Source organism: Musa acuminata, chromosome BXJ1-6 (genome assembly GCF_036884655.1).
Source record: "Musa acuminata AAA Group cultivar baxijiao chromosome BXJ1-6, Cavendish_Baxijiao_AAA, whole genome shotgun sequence".
Classification (NCBI taxonomy): domain Eukaryota; kingdom Viridiplantae; phylum Streptophyta; class Magnoliopsida; order Zingiberales; family Musaceae; genus Musa; species Musa acuminata.
The window spans coordinates 12,572,078-12,594,451 of record NC_088332.1 but is presented as its reverse complement, the minus strand read 5'-3'; the positions used below and the strand labels follow the sequence as shown (position 1 = coordinate 12,594,451).

Below are 22,374 nucleotides of genomic sequence, written 5' to 3'. Positions count from 1 at the left end.
CACCCATGTTCTTGGCATTTCAAAAGGAAAAAGAGTGATGTGCCACTATTAATCCTGCAATCCCCAGTGATCACATGTTTAATACTTAAAGAGCTGCTATTAAGGAATCATCAATACTCCTTGCTCTTTCATGCTTGCCATCACACACCATCATCTTCAACTCATCAATTCCATCATTATTTTTAAGAACTTTCACTAGAAATTTTTTTCCTTATTTTGATAGATCCCCCTTAATCTTGTTGAAGTCAACTCAATGCCATCTCTCACTTCTTTCAACAGGTTTCAATTCAAGGAAGCAGAATATACCAAGGAATTGTTTGAAGAAAATGTATCTTAGTCTCTTTTGCCAACAACTAGTCAGTGACTTGATCCATTAAACATTGAAACGGACATAATGCATCATCAGCTATGTGTCCCTGCGTTATTAGACCCAAAACATTTTACAATGGAGGTCAGCATTAAGAAGCGTGCACGTGATATCATCACACCAAATAAATTTACTAATATAACCCTGCATGATGCCTCCCGGAAATTTCCTGAAGTCGCCCTTTATTTACTGCCCATAAAAAATATTGTGCGATGGCCAATAAAATAAAGCTGATTAGGCCTCGGTTCCTGTGACCGGAGGTGGCGTCGGGGCCCGCGGGGACCCCATTGCAGGACAGATAGGTGAACACGACGGGTGACGGAAATGAGGGTGACGCGAGTGTGTTTACGGGGATCGGACTTACTCCGCCTTGAATGTGGGTCCCACGATGGTTTTACGGGTGAGATCACGACGTAGATGCAAACGGGGTAGATGGTGATGAGTGGTCGTGTTCGTTTCGTTGGGAGTCTAGCTGGCGGAGACGGCGTTCTATTTAGGGCGAGCGATCGGGAGATCGCTTCGCCTGAGGGTTTTCTCTTTCGTGTCGAAAGCGAGAAAGGAAGAAGTGAGGGAGGGATCACGGAAGCGAGAGAACCGCAAGCGAAGAAGTCTTCTTCGTGTTGGGTGACGAATCCCTGGTGCCCTTTTCCCTCTCTCTCTCTCTCTCGGCTTCTCTTTGCGGGTCGGTGGGGTCGGACTTTTGAGTCGGTGAGGCATGAAATGGCGTTGTCGGGAAGCATGGATTTGAGGGATTTGTAGGATAGATTTGGTTTTCGCTGGGATTGTCGGTTGGGGCGGCGTGGGGATGGGGAAAGGAGGGCAGGATGACGGGAAGAAGGGTGTTGAGACGCCGATCTCGAATTTTCCCGCCTGGGCGAGGAGTGTCCAGGAGTGCGAGGCCGAATTCAAGGTTTCGGCTAAGTACGGGCTCCGATCCGACGAGGTGCTGGCGCGGCGGGAGATTTATGGGCTGAACGAACTCGAGAAGCACTCTGGGCCATCGATCTGGCATTTGGTTCTTGAGCAGTTCAATGATACGCTGGTCCGGATCCTCCTTGTGGCCGCCGTCGTTTCCTTTGTGCTGGCTTGGTGCGATGGCGACGAAGGTGGTGAGATGGGGATCACTGCCTTTGTCGAGCCCTTGGTGATCTTCCTTATTCTGATAGTGAATGCAATCGTTGGTGTTTGGCAAGAGAACAACGCCGAGAAGGCACTTGAGGCCCTCAAAGAAATCCAGTCCGAGCATGCCACCGTTACAAGGGACGGTGAGCTAATTCCAAATCTGCCTGCTAAGGAGCTTGTGCCAGGTGACATTGTGGAGCTCAAGGTTGGGGATAAGGTTCCTGCGGATCTGAGGATTTTGCACCTGATCAGCTCTACTGTGAGGGTAGAACAAGCATCTCTCACCGGAGAGAATGCTGCCGTGAATAAAACCAACCATGTAGTTGAGTCTGAAGACATAGATATCCAAGGGAAGGAATGCATGGTCTTTGCAGGTACTACAGTTGTGAATGGCAGCTGTGTGTGCTTGGTTACACAGACCGGCATGAACACTGAAATTGGTAAGATACATTCGCAGATTCATGAAGCTTCACAGAGTGAAGAAGATACGCCACTGAAGAAGAAACTGAATGAGTTTGGTGAGGTCCTTACAGCTATCATCGGTGTGATTTGTGCTGTTGTTTGGCTTATCAATGTGAAGTACTTCTTAACCTGGGAGTATGTTGATGGCTGGCCGAGTAATTTCAAGTTCTCTTTTGAGAAGTGTACTTATTACTTTGAGATTGCTGTGGCCTTGGCTGTTGCAGCAATCCCAGAAGGGTTGCCTGCAGTTATCACTACTTGCTTGGCATTGGGTACACGGAAGATGGCACAAAAGAATGCATTGGTCCGGAAGCTACCAAGTGTTGAGACTTTGGGTTGCACAACTGTGATATGCTCTGATAAGACTGGTACATTAACCACAAACCAGATGTCTGTCGTAAGGCTTGTTGCAATGGGGCGCTGGACAGATACACTTAGAACATTCAAAGTGGATGGTACCACATACAATCCTCGTGATGGGAAGATCCATGAATGGCCATCCAGTGATATGGATGCAAATCTTCAAATTATTGCTAAGATTGCAGCTGTTTGTAATGACTCGAGCATCAGTCAGTCAGGACATCACTTTGTCACCAGTGGTATGCCCACGGAGGCAGCCTTGAAGGTAAGAATCCATATATTTCCCTCTCATTGCAGTTTTTCCTTGCTTGCTCTAGTTTGATGCTGAAGCACCTGTTCCTGAAAATTTAATATGGATATTGAAGCAGAATTATCCTTGAATTGGAAAGCTAGAGTCCTTATTTAGGTAAAATATAATGGACTACATAATCATGTGAAGAGAACTGGAAATCAAATAGAAGATCAATTACACTGTATCTAGATTCTTTTGTAAGTGCATATGTGAAATATAAAATGCACTGGTGAGTAGCTTTCTTGTCTGTTTGTTCTTGTTCTGAAGCCATTCAGTTAGTTGTTAAATATGCATACCTATATTTTAGCTGTTTGTATTAGATTTATTCTGGATGTGACTTTGGAATAGTAAATGTAATTCATATTTTTAGTTTTGATATATACTTGATCTTACTCTGTTGATAAATTAATTAATTATATATATATATATATATATATTATATCAGGTCTTGGTTGAGAAAATGGGTCTTCCTGGCGATTGTGATACTTCATTGGTGGACTCGGATGACATATTAAGTATGTTTCGAGCCTCAAATTTCAGTTTGCATTAAAATGATCTAATTATGATACTTTAATCCATGTTTGCTTATTTTCCTATAAATGATTATGATATTCTTTTTAAATGGAAGAGTGCTGTAAATGGTGGAATGAAATGGCTCAGAGGGTTGCTACTCTTGAGTTTGATCGCATTCGAAAGTCGATGGGAGTTATTGTTAAATCAAAGTCAGGAACCAACTGTTTACTTGTAAAGGTATTTTCCCCTCCTTTTTCTGTCTAATCAATTTGTTATCTTAATGGTGTTTTTATTAATTATGGTTTGAGAAAAACTTTGTTTTGTTCAGGTGAAACTGGCCTAAAGGGACTTATAGTAGGAGTAACTGATGGACAACTAATCATTTTGTCTTCATGTGTCTGTCTACATTGAGAATGTTGACCCCATTGTTCAACTGACGAAATAACTTTGACACCTTATTCATAGAAGATGTTTTATTGCCTTTACTCCCTGACCCTAGCATTTTGTCTTCTTTGTCCTAGGAAAAGAGCTATATTTTACACTTTGAGAAACACTTAATTTTGTTGGGCACACTTAAAGGGATTTATTTTCATTCTTTTTTATCACTTTATTTCCCAGCCTTATACTGGATTGCCATTCCTCCAATGGTTGATTTAGATATTATACTTGTTCTGCATGCTTGATGTACTGCTATTTGAAAAAGTTATTAAAATATAATTTCCAAGTCCCTCTCATGTTTTGTTATTTGTTTGTAACTGCAGTTAACTCCCTGTGAATGGAAAGTCTTTAGAATAATAAATAATTAATGTTGCATTGTGGCAGGGTGCTGTAGAAAATTTGTTGGAAAGAAGTTCCTACATTCAACTGCTTGATGGATCTGTAGTCCTGTTAGATGACAGGTCAAAAAGTCTGATTCTGGATGCTCTTCATGACATGTCAACAAATCAATTGCGCTGTTTGGGATTTGCTTATAAGGATGATCTAACAGAATTTGCAACATATGATGGTGAAGACCACCCGGCTCATAAACTTCTTCTTGATCCGTCAAATTATTCATCCATTGAGACTGGTCTCATATTTGTTGGACTAGTAGGGCTTAGAGTAAGACATCTTGCTTCACTGAACATCTTCTTTAGCCTCTGTTGGCACCATTGACATGTCTATATGCTTTTGAAACCATTATAGGATCCTCCACGGAAAGAGGTCCACAAAGCAATTGAAGATTGTAGAACAGCTGGCATCCGAGTTATGGTCATAACTGGAGATAACAAGGAAACAGCTGAAGCAATTTGCCGTGACATAGGTGTATTTACACTTGACGAAGATATACATTCAAAGAGCTTCACGGGCAAAGATTTTATGTCTAGATCGTCTAATGAGAAAAAGTCCCTTTTGAGGCAAAATGGTGGCCTTCTCTTTTCTAGAGCAGAACCAAGGCATAAACAAGAGATTGTGAGATTGCTGAAAGAGGATGGCGAGGTAGTTGCAATGACGGGGGATGGAGTGAATGATGCCCCTGCATTGAAAATGGCAGATATTGGTATAGCAATGGGCATTGCTGGGACAGAGGTATGTGCTGCACTCTTTCTTGTTTTTCTTTTTCTGCTTTCCATTGGCTTTATATTTTGTCTAGATTGTCATACCCAAGTAAGAAATTGTCCCACTATCTATGAGATTTATTGAAAATATGTTAATCTGTAACTATGCTTGGCGAGGATGGATAACTAGTTAGAGCTGTAAGTGAGGTAGTGTAATTGTAGACAATAATGAGCAACTTAATGTTCATACGGCACTGGAAGTTGATGGATATTCTGGACCTTTTATGTCAGCTTTGCCCGTTCCTATTTGTTCTGACCAACATCCTATGTTCACATGTAACCCATTTCCTGGTACTGGACTCTCCATCTTTGCCAGATGAAATTGATTTTTTTTCCCCCCTCTTTTGCCAACATGTTAAATTATCATCCAGTTGCAATTACTTTATCAGAGAATATTGTAATGTGATTGTGGTGTAATTGTAAAGATAGAGTATCTTTTGAAACTAAACTTTGTTTATGTCTAATTGTGTCAGTTTTACATCTAATTTTGGATATTTTGTTCCACTCTTATTTTCTATTCTGTTTGTCATCTTGAGACCTTGATCCTCTTAAACAAAGGTCATTTGCGTTTTTAAAAGATTGTGTTACCCTAACCAGTACTAATTCATGGCAACAGCTGTCTTAACATTGCTTTATTTCAGGTTGCTAAGGAAGCCTCAGACATGGTGCTAGCAGATGATAATTTTAATACAATAGTTGCAGCAGTTGGTGAGGGAAGATCAATTTACAACAATATGAAAGCTTTCATAAGGTCTTATCTTTTTTATTTAATATAGTATTCAATCTGTCAATTTTACTATTAGTAAGAACTGTTATTGTATCTTCTTATCCAGAATGTCCCAACCAGATTTATGCATATAAGCTAGCTGAATGCTTTGTATAATTTGGCTAGTTAAATAGTACGAATGGTACTTTATGTTCTTGTGAATTTTCACTAGTAAAAATGTAATATATAGCTAAGCGTAAAACTTTTTTTTTGTTGTAAAATTGAAGTCTGTTTGCCATGGTGTTTAATAAGATAATAGCTGGGAGGACAAACACTAACATAAAAGGGTAATTCTGGTGGAATACTAGAACCTGAAAGGTGGGATTCGTTGTTATTATATCTCTTTTCTTAAATTTTAACTGTATCTTGGAAATAAATGAGAACTTAAAGATAATTCTACCATTAAGACAATTCATTATTTTAGTTGTTTCTAGATATTTTAGCAGTGTTGGGCCATGAATTGCAATTTACTTTGATCTGTTTGGTTGGTTATTTAGCCTCTATGACTGGGCTTTTTAGTCATGGTTGGCATTGAATTTGATCACTTAATGACCTTTTACGGGAAGGTATTAGTCTGACTGCTGGATCAGAGATGAATGGAATTCTCACAATCAAATGTCGTGCACAGTGGACAACATGCCTTCCTGACATTTTCATTAGTTCCTAACACTACTTTTCTTGTTTTCATCGTTTCTGTATGCTACTGCTGTTCTCTGCTGCAGAAATGAACCTGCAGAAACTTACTCCACCGAGTAATTGGATGTGAGTCAGTCCTCTTGGTTTGGCCAACAGTAGTGCTTTAAATCAACTAATGAACATATGGGATTTTTTTTTTTTGTGGATTTCCTTGATTTTAGAATATACTATTGCTGTTGTCATGCAATACATGGACTCAAAATTCTGTTGAATGCCTAATTGCTGTTTAATCACTTTCTCTTTTTTTGTTTATGTTCATTGACGATTTTAGCTATGAATATCTCTCATTTTCTAACTACAGGTACATGATCTCCTCAAATATTGGTGAAGTTGCTTCCATTTTTCTTACGGCGGCTTTAGGTATTCCTGAAGGGTTGATACCAGTTCAACTTTTGTGGGTCAATCTTGTCACAGATGGCCCTCCTGCAACTGCTCTTGGATTCAACCCACCTGACAAAGATATTATGAAGAAGCCACCTCGTAGGAGTGATGATTCATTGATTACTGCATGGATTTTATTCCGTTATATGGTAAGTCATCTTTTATCTTTGTTTTATGCTATGCATTAACTTGTTATGTGTTTACTTGTATGTCTCATGGCCTAGGTTGTTTCTGTGGTGAATTGCTTATTCTTTTTCTTCTTTCAACTCTGAAATTCCAAGGCCCCATTGTGATTCTTTCTTTTTTCTTAAGAAAACCTGGAAATGAATGCAATTTAGTTTATTATTTTATTGATAATTGCCTTGAAGCATTTTTTTCATTTCTAAAAATTTCCAATAACTGTCTTAGCATGATAACCATCTTTTAGTCCCTGCAATCTAACGTCTGGTGATTTCCTTCCTTCGACCTTTGACCACATTTCTTCTCCAAATTGATATCTTGATAAGTTGATTACCATCTGTGTTCTCTATTATTAGTATTTTTGCAAAAAGATGCATGGATCCTATAAATGATTGAGATGAGGTTTTTGTTGATCTTTGATGCCTAAGCGTTGTATGATAATCCTCATGTTTAATAAAGAAGGGTAATTTCACTTTGATTTTGAACTCCAGCAAATTTTGAGTTAAATTTTAGGCTCTGCATCTTTTATATCCAAACAATTAAAACATACCAATAGTAGTTGTTGTATATACATGTTATGGGTATAAAACCTTTACAGGCATCTGCCAGGGAAAGGATGTTAAGATGCCTGTTAAAATTAGGGGGCTAAAGTTAAAAGAACCGAAAACTTAGATAGCAGGAATAAAGTTTTGATCAACTGGGCTTTTTTAATTATCAGCCGTCCCTGCATGGTATTGTCATCATTTATAGTTCAATGGGTTCCCATCGAATGGTGAGGTGTCATCTCATAGCAGTTAGTTATTTTTATACTTTACATGTAACACTTTTTTTTTATTTCAAAGATTCAGACCTTTTTAGTGGCAGGCTGTAGATGCAAGACTAGTTTTAACTTGTACTATGAATATATTTTAGCCAAAATATTTGATTCTACTGACCTATTTAACTCCATATATAGGTCATCGGACTTTATGTGGGGATTGCCACTGTGGGTATCTTCATTATATGGTATACTCATGGTTCTTTTGCGGGCATTGACTTGAGTGGTGATGGCCATACTCTTGTAACCTATTCTCAACTCTCTAATTGGGGAGAATGCTCCTCATGGGAGGGCTTCAAGGTCGCACCATTCACTGCTGGGGCACGGAGTTTCACCTTTGACGACAATCCCTGTGACTACTTCCAGACCGGCAAGGTGAAGGCTATGACCCTTTCGCTGTCTGTCTTGGTGGCGATTGAGATGTTCAATTCACTGAATGCATTATCCGAAGATGGGAGCCTTCTGAGCATGCCTCCCTGGGCCAATCCGTGGCTTCTTTTGGCCATGTCCATCTCATTTGGGCTGCATTTCTTGATATTGTATGTCCCTTTCCTTGCTCAAGTGTTTGGAATAGTGCCTCTCAGTTTCAACGAGTGGCTCCTGGTGTTGGTGGTTGCATTTCCGGTGATCCTTATCGACGAGGTCCTCAAGTTTGTTGGGCGCTGCACAAATTCTTCAGGTGCCAAGAGACGCCCCACGAAGCACAAGGATGAGTAGATGCTAGCATATAAGATTCATATTGTGAATCATATTTGACCAAGGTGGTCGTTCTGATTCTTTTCTTTCCTCCTTTTAAGTGGGTTGTTTGAGAATCAGGCAACCAGGGCAACATTCAAAATTAGTTTGGCTGGCAGAACTAGTATTGGATTTAGATATTTACCTTTGATTCTTAAACACATCTTTTATGAATCTGGAATTATACCGGAACCCTTCTGTAGTAGTAATTATGAGCTGGAATTACGAATCTGGAATTATGCTCGTCCGTTTAATATACTCTTCTTCAGTGAAGGATCGACATTAATTTTAAATATATTTTTGTTTCTCAGAGACAAATTATGCTGTTTCAAGCGTGCTGCTGCTGGTGGAGCATTTTTGGTTTCCAACTCTGAAACTTCGCCTTGGTAATTACCTTGAATTCCTTCTTCCTCCTGTTATAATCACCTCTGCGCAAACGACCAAATGGGAAGCGAACACTGTTCTGAGGGCTGCCGCTTATTGGGAAAATGTCGGGCATCAACAGCAACAGTGGCTTCCGCACCTTACATGATTCCAACCACAGCCGTTGTTGATACGCCGCCTCTCGTTCTCCAAGCGCGTAAAGCCAGACGCTGCGTCTGGCGACCTGTGTCTCGTCGACGTCGAAGACCTCGACACTGCGTTTGCCGACTTGTGTCTCGTCGAGGTCAAAGAGCTTGTCGGCGCAGGATGACCTCAGAGAAGTCTTCGACTTCCGAGATTCCCCTGGTGAGCAATGCCGACATGAGCATGTCACGACAGTAGGGATCGATTGTTGGTTCTATACGTGTGCCTGATGATGAACCATGGATTCTGCATCATGCGGATGCAGAAGCATTTAAAAAAAAAAAAACTTAAATTTTATTAAAATATACGAAGCTCATTAGATAACTAAAAGATCATTTACATAAATTATGACTTTATTAAATATAGAATGAACGAGGAGAGACAGTTCATGATGTGAAGTGAGACTTTTCCTCCACCACATTTCCACCGCCTCTGTCAGCCACTTCAGTCATGAGACTTTTCTTCTTGCAGAACGTTCCTTTAATTGTAGGTACGCCTCTTCTTCTTCGTAGTCTCCACCTTCCATGGCTAAGCACCTCAAGACCTCCCTTCTCTTGCTGCTTCCACTACTTCCTCTCCTCGTCGCAACTGTTTCAGCTGGTGGTATTATTCCTTCTCCCATGGAGCTAAGATTGCTAACGCTGCGGCGCATTCTAACCCTTTCCTGCTCTGTGACCTGCAGTGTTCCTCAGCATCGACTGTGGATCTTCGGAGTCGTTCATCGACGAAAGTAACATCGAATGGGTAGGCGACAACTTGTACATCGGGCACGGCCGAAGCTTCGTCTTCAGGAACCGCGGTTCGCTCTCGCGGGCCATGACCACACTCAGATTCTTCGACTCGAGGAGGAAGAGCTGTTACCGGATCGACGTTAGCGGCGGCGGACGAGTGCTCGTCCGTGCCAGCTTCAACTACGGGAACTACGACGGGAAGTCATTTCCTCCAAGCTTCGCTCTGCAGTTCGACGCCAACGGCTGGGACACGGTGGTGACGTCGCTGGATCAGCCGGTCTCGCGCGAGGCGATCTACGTGGTGAAAGGCGACGCCACCAGCGTGTGCGTCGCCCTGACGCTGACGAACCAGTTCCCGTTCGTGTCCGCCATCGAGGTCAGGAGCTTGGAGTGGAGCATGTATGCCCATGTCGACCCCAGCCGTGCGCTATTCCTGCGAACAAGGGAGGCCTTTGGTGCACAGCAAATCGTGAGGTACAAGGATGATGTTTATGACCGTATATGGACCCCAAGCATAATATCGAACGGGTTGACAGCACTCGCAAGTGATACAAGCTTCATCGTCCCGGATTCAATGGATAAGCCCCCAGCGTTGGTGCTGCAGACTGCAGTAGCACCCACCCAACCATCGAGCTTGTCGATTCTTCTCACTTATCGACCAACATCCACCCTAACAATCTTCATGAACATGTACTTCTCAGAGATGTCCGAGCTAGAGTCCACTCAGATGCGTTCCTTCGAGATCTATGTCGACGGCGTGAATGTTTCAGCACCTGTAAGCCCACCTTACCAGAATTTCATCGAGTTATCCTTTAACATGCCAGCAAACTCCAACACAGCCATCGAGTTGAGGCCCACGGCTGACTCCACGCTTCCGCCAATCATCAGCGCCATGGAGGTTTTCCTTGTCAGTGCTGCTCTGAGCAATGGAACCAATGCAGACGACGGTACGTCTTTGATCGAAACTTCATCCAATGTGGATAGCCGATGCTCAATCAAGCGAATACGAATGCCAAAAACTCCTGATTTCAACATGATAGTGAACGCACTTGGGACTCTGCAACGACAGTTCAAGGTCCTCCTGGACTGGAATGGCGATCCCTGCCTCCCATTATCCTACAACTGGGAATGGGTGAGATGCAGCTCCGATGAAAAACCTAGAATCACAGAACTGTAAGTTGGACGCACTCAAGCTTCGGACTCGCATCATTCCATTCTTAATCTCTAGTTTGATGCAGAATTCTATCCGGATTTAGACTTACTGGAGTTCTGCCCAACTTCGGTGCATTAACTGCCCTGGAAATTGTGTGAGTTGTATTTCTGAAACCTTGACAGCATTTTGTGTTCTCTGCTCAACCACTCTGATCTGTGTCCATTGGTGAGTTACAGAGATCTGCACGATAACTCCTTGAGTGGGGAGATTCCAGATTTCTTAGGCAATTTGCCCAAACTACGAATACTGTAAGCGATAGAATCTGCTTGGGATTTTAGCTTAGCATTCTGTACTGAAGATTATTGTGCATGCTCCATCTTGTAGAAACTTGGCTTACGACCACTTCAGTGGATGGGTACCCTCCTCGCTGACGCAGAACACCAAACTTGACTTGGAGTAAGCCAATCGAATTCCACAAACGGTTTGCATGCACGAATCGTAGGGTTGCTCAGTGTGTTCTTGCTGTTGTGCTTGTGCTTCCTCAGGGTTTCCGGTAATCAAGACTTGTGCCCGTCGGGCCGATCATGCAACGGGAGGAGAGGCTCGCCGAAGGAAGGGAAAGGCAAGGGACTTTGGTGGAAACTCGCCATTGTTGGTCTTGGCGTCTTTATAATAATATGCGCCTGTCAGATAGCCCCCGATCAATGGCAACAAGTTTATTCCTTTTTACAGAACCAATAAGGTTTAATTTTTGGGTATTTGTAAGATAATATTATTTAGGAATATTTAAAACTTACTTTGAATAAAGTTATTAATTAGCTTTATTCTGTCCTGAGTTGTGATTATGTGGAAAGTATGTCACATTTGGTGTATGTAATAAAAAAAAAATTTACAATTGTGATTTTTTTTTAATGATATTCGAGTATGATTGAAGGTTTACAGAGCCCTCGAATCGATATAAAGCATGGTTGAGAACCCTGATTTTGTAATTTCTTGATAGAAGATCAAGTGTTTAGATATCGCATTGGTATCATGTTTTGTCATTAAACTAAATAGAGACTTGGAGTCTCTTATTAAGACTATATTGGTGGTCATACATATTGATGATTTTTTATTAGTTAACCATATGTTTAAATGATGAAATGCCAGTTTATAAGAGTAATGAGCTACTGATTGATCTTATTTTCTAAGTAATGAGCTACTATTATGTTAGATTGTTTTAGAACAGTGAAACTTTTTTCTTCCATATGTTAGTCATTCTTTTTAATTTATTAGAACCCAAGAAGACTACTAAGAAAAGGTCGCAAATGATTCTTCGCTTTCATTTTAAACTTGGAAGAATCTAAGAAGATCATGCTACAAGATATCCTTGTTGTTAAGGATTTTTTAGAATTTTTTTTAAAGGATTTGCTTAGATTGCCTCCTAAATCGAATTCAACGTCAATCTTCTCCTTAGCACTATACTTATTTCTAAGCCTCTAGTATGATCTGAGTCGAACTACAAGAGATGAAGAGACAAATGTAGGACTTACTAGATGATGACTTCACTTAACTTAGTGTTTTTTCATAAGGTACTCTGTTTTATTTGTGAAAAATAAGAATATGTCGTTGAGCTTATGTATTAACTATAGGCAACTCGACTAAGTCATCATCCATAATAAATATCTTCTTTCTTGGATGAATGATTTATGATCATCTTTAAGGTATTTGAGTACATTCAAAGCTTAATCTAAGATATAAGTACTATTAATTGAAGATAAAAAAAATAGATGTATAAAAGATATAATCATTATAAATTTTTTGGTGATGCCTTTTGGGTTAAATAATGCACCGATTGTTTTAATTGATCTCGTGAACAAAATCTTTCACTCCTAGATAAATTTATAATTATATTTATTAGTGATATTCTGATCATTTTAAAAGTAATCAAATCATGTGGTCTTCAAGATTCTAAGGCATGAAAGACTATATGTGAAAGTAAAATGTTATGTTTATCATGGATGTGAAGTATAGTGTAAATATATTTATTAATCCTCAAAAACTTGAATCTATTTTAAATTAGAAGTAACCAATTAATGTTTTAGAAATCAGGAGCTTATTAGATTGACTAGTTAATATAAAATATTTGTTGAATGATTTTTTAAAGTGACAACTATTTGATAAGATTGACTTAAAAGAATGTAAAACTTGTTTAAAATGATGAATATCAATGAGGTCTTGAGGAATTTAAAAAAGGGTTAAATGATGCCCCTATTTTGGTGGTTCCTGTGAAGGAGAAAGATTTGTGATTTATGGTGATGGTTGTATTCAAAGACTTAGATGTGTACTAATGTATTTAAACAATTAAAGACTCATGAAAAGAATTATTTTACATATAATCCATAATTAGTAGCTATTATTTTTAGTTAAAAATCTATAGATATAATCTTTATGAGCATATTGTTGAGATTTTCACTATTCTTAAATATCTCTTTACACAGAAAAACTTAGATATGAGACAATGTAGATGGATGGATTTTTTTAAGCCCAGGTGTTTGAACACTTGTATCAAAAACTTTATCTAAGTGTTTGAACATTAAGTACCTGTTAGAAAATTACACAAGATGCATATTCTCGAATAGAAATGCGAACAGATTGATGCTAGCTTTTGTTTTAAGATTAGTTAGGATATTGAAGTGTTATAATTTTATTTGAGTGATTATTGATTGATTTATTAAATCTACGTATTTTCTCTCAATTGATAAAGGATATTCCTCAGATTACCTAAGTCAGATTTGAACCTAGGCTTAGTTAAACCTAGTCATAGGGTGTGGCTTAACTCACGTCTCGATCTGACCTAGACCTCGACTCAATTGGGCTTGACCTAAAGCATGCTACATGAGTCCGATATAGTTCCAAATGTTATCACGGAGCTACTCGACTTGACGAGCCATCGATGTGGCCTAATTTGGGAAAGCCCGATGTAGCTTGCGAGTTATGGTTTGATGTGTGCTAGCACGGTCCAACATCTATGACCCAAGTGCGGCTTGGCATTGCAATGCAACTCGATGCTTTTTTTTTTTCCCTCTAGTGAACATGCTAAGCACACAGCCCTGTGTTAGTATAGTTTTGGGCTAGAGTTAGCTTAGAAGTTTCATTTTGTATTTTGACTTGTTTTATGAGTTTGAGATCAATTAATCCTAAATTAAACATGAGATGAATCAATTTGACCTGTTATGATTGTTCGAAGTGATTTTATATCAAAATAGATTGGTTCAAATAGTTTGACCTAAATTGGACCTAACCAAATATAAATTAGACCTGACCTGGTTAGAATGCTTTTAGTTGGATTGAGTCTAATCTGAGGTTATTAGATGAATTCAATTGAGGTTTATACCGATTGAAGGATAATAAGAGTATGATTTTTTATACTGATATTGCTTAATCATTTTCCTCATTAATGGATGTACATTGTAACATAGTCCTAGAACTAACATAAAACATGAGTTTAATAGGATAAGAAGACCTAGACAACTCCTTTTAATTACAAAATATTATTATACCAATAGAATGATTTTATTCGAGGATATAACAGATCGTCAAACATGATAATTAAATAATTTTTTATTTACTATCGGAAGAAACATGTCTTTACTTTGATGAGCGAGGGATATCACTCAACCGTTAGAAACTTCTATATAGATTCACTTTATCGGATTCAGAGAGAATCCATTACGAGAGATAAAGTATCTTCGTATCCACATTATTTGTCGTTATGTAGAGCTGCATGGAGACACTTAGATTTATATATAGCTTTAGTTTAAGCCAAAAAACAAATAAAGGTATTTAAAAAAATATTTCAAACTTTATTATATGCTGCAGTTGTGAACACGTGCTTGAGTTGTGATTACGTGGCAAATATATTACATTTGTGTATTTACACTTGACGAAGATATACATTCAAAGAGCTTCACGGGCAAAGATTTTATGTCTAGATCGTCTAATGAGAAAAAGTCCCTTTTGAGGCAAAATGGTGGCCTTCTCTTTTCTAGAGCAGAACCAAGGCATAAACAAGAGATTGTGAGATTGCTGAAAGAGGATGGCGAGGTAGTTGCAATGACGGGGGATGGAGTGAATGATGCCCCTGCATTGAAAATGGCAGATATTGGTATAGCAATGGGCATTGCTGGGACAGAGGTATGTGCTGCACTCTTTCTTGTTTTTCTTTTTCTGCTTTCCATTGGCTTTATATTTTGTCTAGATTGTCATACCCAAGTAAGAAATTGTCCCACTATCTATGAGATTTATTGAAAATATGTTAATCTGTAACTATGCTTGGCGAGGATGGATAACTAGTTAGAGCTGTAAGTGAGGTAGTGTAATTGTAGACAATAATGAGCAACTTAATGTTCATACGGCACTGGAAGTTGATGGATATTCTGGACCTTTTATGTCAGCTTTGCCCGTTCCTATTTGTTCTGACCAACATCCTATGTTCACATGTAACCCATTTCCTGGTACTGGACTCTCCATCTTTGCCAGATGAAATTGATTTTTTTTTCCCCCCTCTTTTGCCAACATGTTAAATTATCATCCAGTTGCAATTACTTTATCAGAGAATATTGTAATGTGATTGTGGTGTAATTGTAAAGATAGAGTATCTTTTGAAACTAAACTTTGTTTATGTCTAATTGTGTCAGTTTTACATCTAATTTTGGATATTTTGTTCCACTCTTATTTTCTATTCTGTTTGTCATCTTGAGACCTTGATCCTCTTAAACAAAGGTCATTTGCGTTTTTAAAAGATTGTGTTACCCTAACCAGTACTAATTCATGGCAACAGCTGTCTTAACATTGCTTTATTTCAGGTTGCTAAGGAAGCCTCAGACATGGTGCTAGCAGATGATAATTTTAATACAATAGTTGCAGCAGTTGGTGAGGGAAGATCAATTTACAACAATATGAAAGCTTTCATAAGGTCTTATCTTTTTTATTTAATATAGTATTCAATCTGTCAATTTTACTATTAGTAAGAACTGTTATTGTATCTTCTTATCCAGAATGTCCCAACCAGATTTATGCATATAAGCTAGCTGAATGCTTTGTATAATTTGGCTAGTTAAATAGTACGAATGGTACTTTATGTTCTTGTGAATTTTCACTAGTAAAAATGTAATATATAGCTAAGCGTAAAACTTTTTTTTTGTTGTAAAATTGAAGTCTGTTTGCCATGGTGTTTAATAAGATAATAGCTGGGAGGACAAACACTAACATAAAAGGGTAATTCTGGTGGAATACTAGAACCTGAAAGGTGGGATTCGTTGTTATTATATCTCTTTTCTTAAATTTTAACTGTATCTTGGAAATAAATGAGAACTTAAAGATAATTCTACCATTAAGACAATTCATTATTTTAGTTGTTTCTAGATATTTTAGCAGTGTTGGGCCATGAATTGCAATTTACTTTGATCTGTTTGGTTGGTTATTTAGCCTCTATGACTGGGCTTTTTAGTCATGGTTGGCATTGAATTTGATCACTTAATGACCTTTTACGGGAAGGTATTAGTCTGACTGCTGGATCAGAGATGAATGGAATTCTCACAATCAAATGTCGTGCACAGTGGACAACATGCCTTCCTGACATTTTCATTAGTTCCTAACACTACTTTTCTTGTTTTCATCGTTTCTGTATGCTACTGCTGTTCTCTGCTGCAGAAATGAACCTGCAGAAACTTACTCCACCGAGTAATTGGATGTGAGTCAGTCCTCTTGGTTTGGCCAACAGTAGTGCTTTAAATCAACTAATGAACATATGGGATTTTTTTTTTTTGTGGATTTCCTTGATTTTAGAATATACTATTGCTGTTGTCATGCAATACATGGACTCAAAATTCTGTTGAATGCCTAATTGCTGTTTAATCACTTTCTCTTTTTTTGTTTATGTTCATTGACGATTTTAGCTATGAATATCTCTCATTTTCTAACTACAGGTACATGATCTCCTCAAATATTGGTGAAGTTGCTTCCATTTTTCTTACGGCGGCTTTAGGTATTCCTGAAGGGTTGATACCAGTTCAACTTTTGTGGGTCAATCTTGTCACAGATGGCCCTCCTGCAACTGCTCTTGGATTCAACCCACCTGACAAAGATATTATGAAGAAGCCACCTCGTAGGAGTGATGATTCATTGATTACTGCATGGATTTTATTCCGTTATATGGTAAGTCATCTTTTATCTTTGTTTTATGCTATGCATTAACTTGTTATGTGTTTACTTGTATGTCTCATGGCCTAGGTTGTTTCTGTGGTGAATTGCTTATTCTTTTTCTTCTTTCAACTCTGAAATTCCAAGGCCCCATTGTGATTCTTTCTTTTTTCTTAAGAAAACCTGGAAATGAATGCAATTTAGTTTATTATTTTATTGATAATTGCCTTGAAGCATTTTTTTCATTTCTAAAAATTTCCAATAACTGTCTTAGCATGATAATCATCTTTTAGTCCCTGCAATCTAACGTCTGGTGATTTCCTTCCTTCGACCTTTGACCACATTTCTTCTCCAAATTGATATCTTGATAAGTTGATTACCATCTGTGTTCTCTATTATTAGTATTTTTGCAAAAAGATGCATGGATCCTATAAATGATTGAGATGAGGTTTTTGTTGATCTTTGATGCCTAAGCGTTGTATGATAATCCTCATGTTTAATAAAGAAGGGTAATTTCACTTTGATTTTGAACTCCAGCAAATTTTGAGTTAAATTTTAGGCTCTGCATCTTTTATATCCAAACAATTAAAACATACCAATAGTAGTTGTTGTATATACATGTTATGGGTATAAAACCTTTACAGGCATCTGCCAGGGAAAGGATGTTAAGATGCCTGTTAAAATTAGGGGGCTAAAGTTAAAAGAACCGAAAACTTAGATAGCAGGAATAAAGTTTTGATCAACTGGGCTTTTTTAATTATCAGCCGTCCCTGCATGGTATTGTCATCATTTATAGTTCAATGGGTTCCCATCGAATGGTGAGGTGTCATCTCATAGCAGTTAGTTATTTTTATACTTTACATGTAACACTTTTTTTTTATTTCAAAGATTCAGACCTTTTTAGTGGCAGGCTGTAGATGCAAGACTAGTTTTAACTTGTACTATGAATATATTTTAGCCAAAATATTTGATTCTACTGACCTATTTAACTCCATATATAGGTCATCGGACTTTATGTGGGGATTGCCACTGTGGGTATCTTCATTATATGGTATACTCATGGTTCTTTTGCGGGCATTGACTTGAGTGGTGATGGCCATACTCTTGTAACCTATTCTCAACTCTCTAATTGGGGAGAATGCTCCTCATGGGAGGGCTTCAAGGTCGCACCATTCACTGCTGGGGCACGGAGTTTCACCTTTGACGACAATCCCTGTGACTACTTCCAGACCGGCAAGGTGAAGGCTATGACCCTTTCGCTGTCTGTCTTGGTGGCGATTGAGATGTTCAATTCACTGAATGCATTATCCGAAGATGGGAGCCTTCTGAGCATGCCTCCCTGGGCCAATCCGTGGCTTCTTTTGGCCATGTCCATCTCATTTGGGCTGCATTTCTTGATATTGTATGTCCCTTTCCTTGCTCAAGTGTTTGGAATAGTGCCTCTCAGTTTCAACGAGTGGCTCCTGGTGTTGGTGGTTGCATTTCCGGTGATCCTTATCGACGAGGTCCTCAAGTTTGTTGGGCGCTGCACAAATTCTTCAGGTGCCAAGAGACGCCCCACGAAGCACAAGGATGAGTAGATGCTAGCATATAAGATTCATATTGTGAATCATATTTGACCAAGGTGGTCGTTCTGATTCTTTTCTTTCCTCCTTTTAAGTGGGTTGTTTGAGAATCAGGCAACCAGGGCAACATTCAAAATTAGTTTGGCTGGCAGAACTAGTATTGGATTTAGATATTTACCTTTGATTCTTAAACACATCTTTTATGAATCTGGAATTATACCGGAACCCTTCTGTAGTAGTAATTATGAGCTGGAATTACGAATCTGGAATTATGCTCGTCCGTTTAATATACTCTTCTTCAGTGAAGGATCGACATTAATTTTAAATATATTTTTGTTTCTCAGAGACAAATTATGCTGTTTCAAGCGTGCTGCTGCTGGTGGAGCATTTTTGGTTTCCAACTCTGAAACTTCGCCTTGGTAATTACCTTGAATTCCTTCTTCCTCCTGTTATAATCACCTCTGCGCAAACGACCAAATGGGAAGCGAACACTGTTCTGAGGGCTGCCGCTTATTGGGAAAATGTCGGGCATCAACAGCAACAGTGGCTTCCGCACCTTACATGATTCCAACCACAGCCGTTGTTGATACGCCGCCTCTCGTTCTCCAAGCGCGTAAAGCCAGACGCTGCGTCTGGCGACCTGTGTCTCGTCGACGTCGAAGACCTCGACACTGCGTTTGCCGACTTGTGTCTCGTCGAGGTCAAAGAGCTTGTCGGCGCAGGATGACCTCAGAGAAGTCTTCGACTTCCGAGATTCCCCTGGTGAGCAATGCCGACATGAGCATGTCACGACAGTAGGGATCGATTGTTGGTTCTATACGTGTGCCTGATGATGAACCATGGATTCTGCATCATGCGGATGCAGAAGCATTTAAAAAAAAAAAAACTTAAATTTTATTAAAATATACGAAGCTCATTAGATAACTAAAAGATCATTTACATAAATTATGACTTTATTAAATATAGAATGAACGAGGAGAGACAGTTCATGATGTGAAGTGAGACTTTTCCTCCACCACATTTCCACCGCCTCTGTCAGCCACTTCAGTCATGAGACTTTTCTTCTTGCAGAACGTTCCTTTAATTGTAGGTACGCCTCTTCTTCTTCGTAGTCTCCACCTTCCATGGCTAAGCACCTCAAGACCTCCCTTCTCTTGCTGCTTCCACTACTTCCTCTCCTCGTCGCAACTGTTTCAGCTGGTGGTATTATTCCTTCTCCCATGGAGCTAAGATTGCTAACGCTGCGGCGCATTCTAACCCTTTCCTGCTCTGTGACCTGCAGTGTTCCTCAGCATCGACTGTGGATCTTCGGAGTCGTTCATCGACGAAAGTAACATCGAATGGGTAGGCGACAACTTGTACATCGGGCACGGCCGAAGCTTCGTCTTCAGGAACCGCGGTTCGCTCTCGCGGGCCATGACCACACTCAGATTCTTCGACTCGAGGAGGAAGAGCTGTTACCGGATCGACGTTAGCGGCGGCGGACGAGTGCTCGTCCGTGCCAGCTTCAACTACGGGAACTACGACGGGAAGTCATTTCCTCCAAGCTTCGCTCTGCAGTTCGACGCCAACGGCTGGGACACGGTGGTGACGTCGCTGGATCAGCCGGTCTCGCGCGAGGCGATCTACGTGGTGAAAGGCGACGCCACCAGCGTGTGCGTCGCCCTGACGCTGACGAACCAGTTCCCGTTCGTGTCCGCCATCGAGGTCAGGAGCTTGGAGTGGAGCATGTATGCCCATGTCGACCCCAGCCGTGCGCTATTCCTGCGAACAAGGGAGGCCTTTGGTGCACAGCAAATCGTGAGGTACAAGGATGATGTTTATGACCGTATATGGACCCCAAGCATAATATCGAACGGGTTGACAGCACTCGCAAGTGATACAAGCTTCATCGTCCCGGATTCAATGGATAAGCCCCCAGCGTTGGTGCTGCAGACTGCAGTAGCACCCACCCAACCATCGAGCTTGTCGATTCTTCTCACTTATCGACCAACATCCACCCTAACAATCTTCATGAACATGTACTTCTCAGAGATGTCCGAGCTAGAGTCCACTCAGATGCGTTCCTTCGAGATCTATGTCGACGGCGTGAATGTTTCAGCACCTGTAAGCCCACCTTACCAGAATTTCATCGAGTTATCCTTTAACATGCCAGCAAACTCCAACACAGCCATCGAGTTGAGGCCCACGGCTGACTCCACGCTTCCGCCAATCATCAGCGCCATGGAGGTTTTCCTTGTCAGTGCTGCTCTGAGCAATGGAACCAATGCAGACGACGGTACGTCTTTGATCGAAACTTCATCCAATGTGGATAGCCGATGCTCAATCAAGCGAATACGAATGCCAAAAACTCCTGATTTCAACATGATAGTGAACGCACTTGGGACTCTGCAACGACAGTTCAAGGTCCTCCTGGACTGGAATGGCGATCCCTGCCTCCCATTATCCTACAACTGGGAATGGGTGAGATGCAGCTCCGATGAAAAACCTAGAATCACAGAACTGTAAGTTGGACGCACTCAAGCTTCGGACTCGCATCATTCCATTCTTAATCTCTAGTTTGATGCAGAATTCTATCCGGATTTAGACTTACTGGAGTTCTGCCCAACTTCGGTGCATTAACTGCCCTGGAAATTGTGTGAGTTGTATTTCTGAAACCTTGACAGCATTTTGTGTTCTCTGCTCAACCACTCTGATCTGTGTCCATTGGTGAGTTACAGAGATCTGCACGATAACTCCTTGAGTGGGGAGATTCCAGATTTCTTAGGCAATTTGCCCAAACTACGAATACTGTAAGCGATAGAATCTGCTTGGGATTTTAGCTTAGCATTCTGTACTGAAGATTATTGTGCATGCTCCATCTTGTAGAAACTTGGCTTACGACCACTTCAGTGGATGGGTACCCTCCTCGCTGACGCAGAACACCAAACTTGACTTGGAGTAAGCCAATCGAATTCCACAAACGGTTTGCATGCACGAATCGTAGGGTTGCTCAGTGTGTTCTTGCTGTTGTGCTTGTGCTTCCTCAGGGTTTCCGGTAATCAAGACTTGTGCCCGTCGGGCCGATCATGCAACGGGAGGAGAGGCTCGCCGAAGGAAGGGAAAGGCAAGGGACTTTGGTGGAAACTCGCCATTGTTGGTCTTGGCGTCTTTATAATAATATGCGCCTGTCAGATAGCCCCCGATCAATGGCAACAAGTTTATTCCTTTTTACAGAACCAATAAGGTTTAATTTTTGGGTATTTGTAAGATAATATTATTTAGGAATATTTAAAACTTACTTTGAATAAAGTTATTAATTAGCTTTATTCTGTCCTGAGTTGTGATTATGTGGAAAGTATGTCACATTTGGTGTATGTAATAAAAAAAAAATTTACAATTGTGATTTTTTTTTAATGATATTCGAGTATGATTGAAGGTTTACAGAGCCCTCGAATCGATATAAAGCATGGTTGAGAACCCTGATTTTGTAATTTCTTGATAGAAGATCAAGTGTTTAGATATCGCATTGGTATCATGTTTTGTCATTAAACTAAATAGAGACTTGGAGTCTCTTATTAAGACTATATTGGTGGTCATACATATTGATGATTTTTTATTAGTTAACCATATGTTTAAATGATGAAATGCCAGTTTATAAGAGTAATGAGCTAATGATTGATCTTATTTTCTAAGTAATGAGCTACTATTATGTTAGATTGTTTTAGAACAGTGAAACTTTTTTCTTCCATATGTTAGTCATTCTTTTTAATTTATTAGAACCCAAGAAGACTACTAAGAAAAGGTCGCAAATGATTCTTCGCTTTCATTTTAAACTTGGAAGAATCTAAGAAGATCATGCTACAAGATATCCTTGTTGTTAAGGATTTTTTAGAATTTTTTTTAA

At 39.8% G+C, this 22,374-nt stretch overlaps 4 protein-coding genes across 8 annotated transcripts; all 4 read left to right on the top strand.

Annotated features, from left to right (window-relative positions):
* The first annotated feature begins 844 nt into the window (after positions 1 to 844).
* LOC135676347 (calcium-transporting ATPase 1, endoplasmic reticulum-type-like) lies at positions 845 to 8,543 on the top strand. The gene is made up of 8 exons (XM_065187418.1): positions 845 to 2,576; positions 3,049 to 3,118; positions 3,232 to 3,353; positions 3,939 to 4,217; positions 4,302 to 4,685; positions 5,356 to 5,465; positions 6,478 to 6,706; positions 7,693 to 8,543. Exons 1-8 carry the CDS (start codon positions 1,173 to 1,175, stop codon positions 8,269 to 8,271), a joined length of 3,177 nt encoding a protein of 1,058 aa, XP_065043490.1. The 5' UTR covers positions 845 to 1,172; the 3' UTR covers positions 8,272 to 8,543.
* A 768-nt stretch (positions 8,544 to 9,311) lies between these two features.
* Positions 9,312 to 11,564, top strand: LOC135586333 (probable LRR receptor-like serine/threonine-protein kinase At1g05700). 3 transcript variants are annotated; one of them, XM_065187426.1, is made up of 7 exons: positions 9,312 to 9,459; positions 9,539 to 10,534; positions 10,628 to 10,760; positions 10,826 to 10,894; positions 10,977 to 11,048; positions 11,125 to 11,196; positions 11,286 to 11,564. In XM_065187426.1, the coding sequence occupies exons 1-7, from the start codon at positions 9,381 to 9,383 to the stop codon at positions 11,479 to 11,481; spliced, it is 1,617 nt and encodes a 538-aa protein (XP_065043498.1). In that variant the 5' UTR covers positions 9,312 to 9,380; the 3' UTR covers positions 11,482 to 11,564. The 3 variants fall into 3 exon arrangements, with proteins under 3 accessions (XP_065043498.1, XP_065043496.1, XP_065043497.1); XM_065187424.1 differs by having other exon boundaries at positions 9,539 to 10,760; XM_065187425.1 differs by having other exon boundaries at positions 9,328 to 9,456; positions 9,539 to 10,760.
* Positions 11,565 to 14,650: 3,086 nt separating this feature from the next.
* LOC135676346 (calcium-transporting ATPase 1, endoplasmic reticulum-type-like) lies at positions 14,651 to 18,775 on the top strand. Its single transcript, XM_065187417.1, has 4 exons — positions 14,651 to 14,916; positions 15,588 to 15,697; positions 16,710 to 16,938; positions 17,925 to 18,775. The coding sequence occupies exons 1-4, from the start codon at positions 14,707 to 14,709 to the stop codon at positions 18,501 to 18,503; spliced, it is 1,128 nt and encodes a 375-aa protein (XP_065043489.1). The 5' UTR covers positions 14,651 to 14,706; the 3' UTR covers positions 18,504 to 18,775.
* Positions 18,776 to 19,543: 768 nt separating this feature from the next.
* Positions 19,544 to 21,796, top strand: LOC135676345 (probable LRR receptor-like serine/threonine-protein kinase At1g05700). Of its 3 annotated transcripts, XM_065187416.1 has the most exons (7): positions 19,544 to 19,691; positions 19,771 to 20,766; positions 20,860 to 20,992; positions 21,058 to 21,126; positions 21,209 to 21,280; positions 21,357 to 21,428; positions 21,518 to 21,796. In XM_065187416.1, exons 1-7 carry the CDS (start codon positions 19,613 to 19,615, stop codon positions 21,711 to 21,713), a joined length of 1,617 nt encoding a protein of 538 aa, XP_065043488.1. In that variant the 5' UTR covers positions 19,544 to 19,612; the 3' UTR covers positions 21,714 to 21,796. The 3 variants fall into 3 exon arrangements, with proteins under 3 accessions (XP_065043488.1, XP_065043486.1, XP_065043487.1); XM_065187414.1 differs by having other exon boundaries at positions 19,771 to 20,992; XM_065187415.1 differs by having other exon boundaries at positions 19,560 to 19,688; positions 19,771 to 20,992.
* Positions 21,797 to 22,374: the final 578 nt, after the last annotated feature.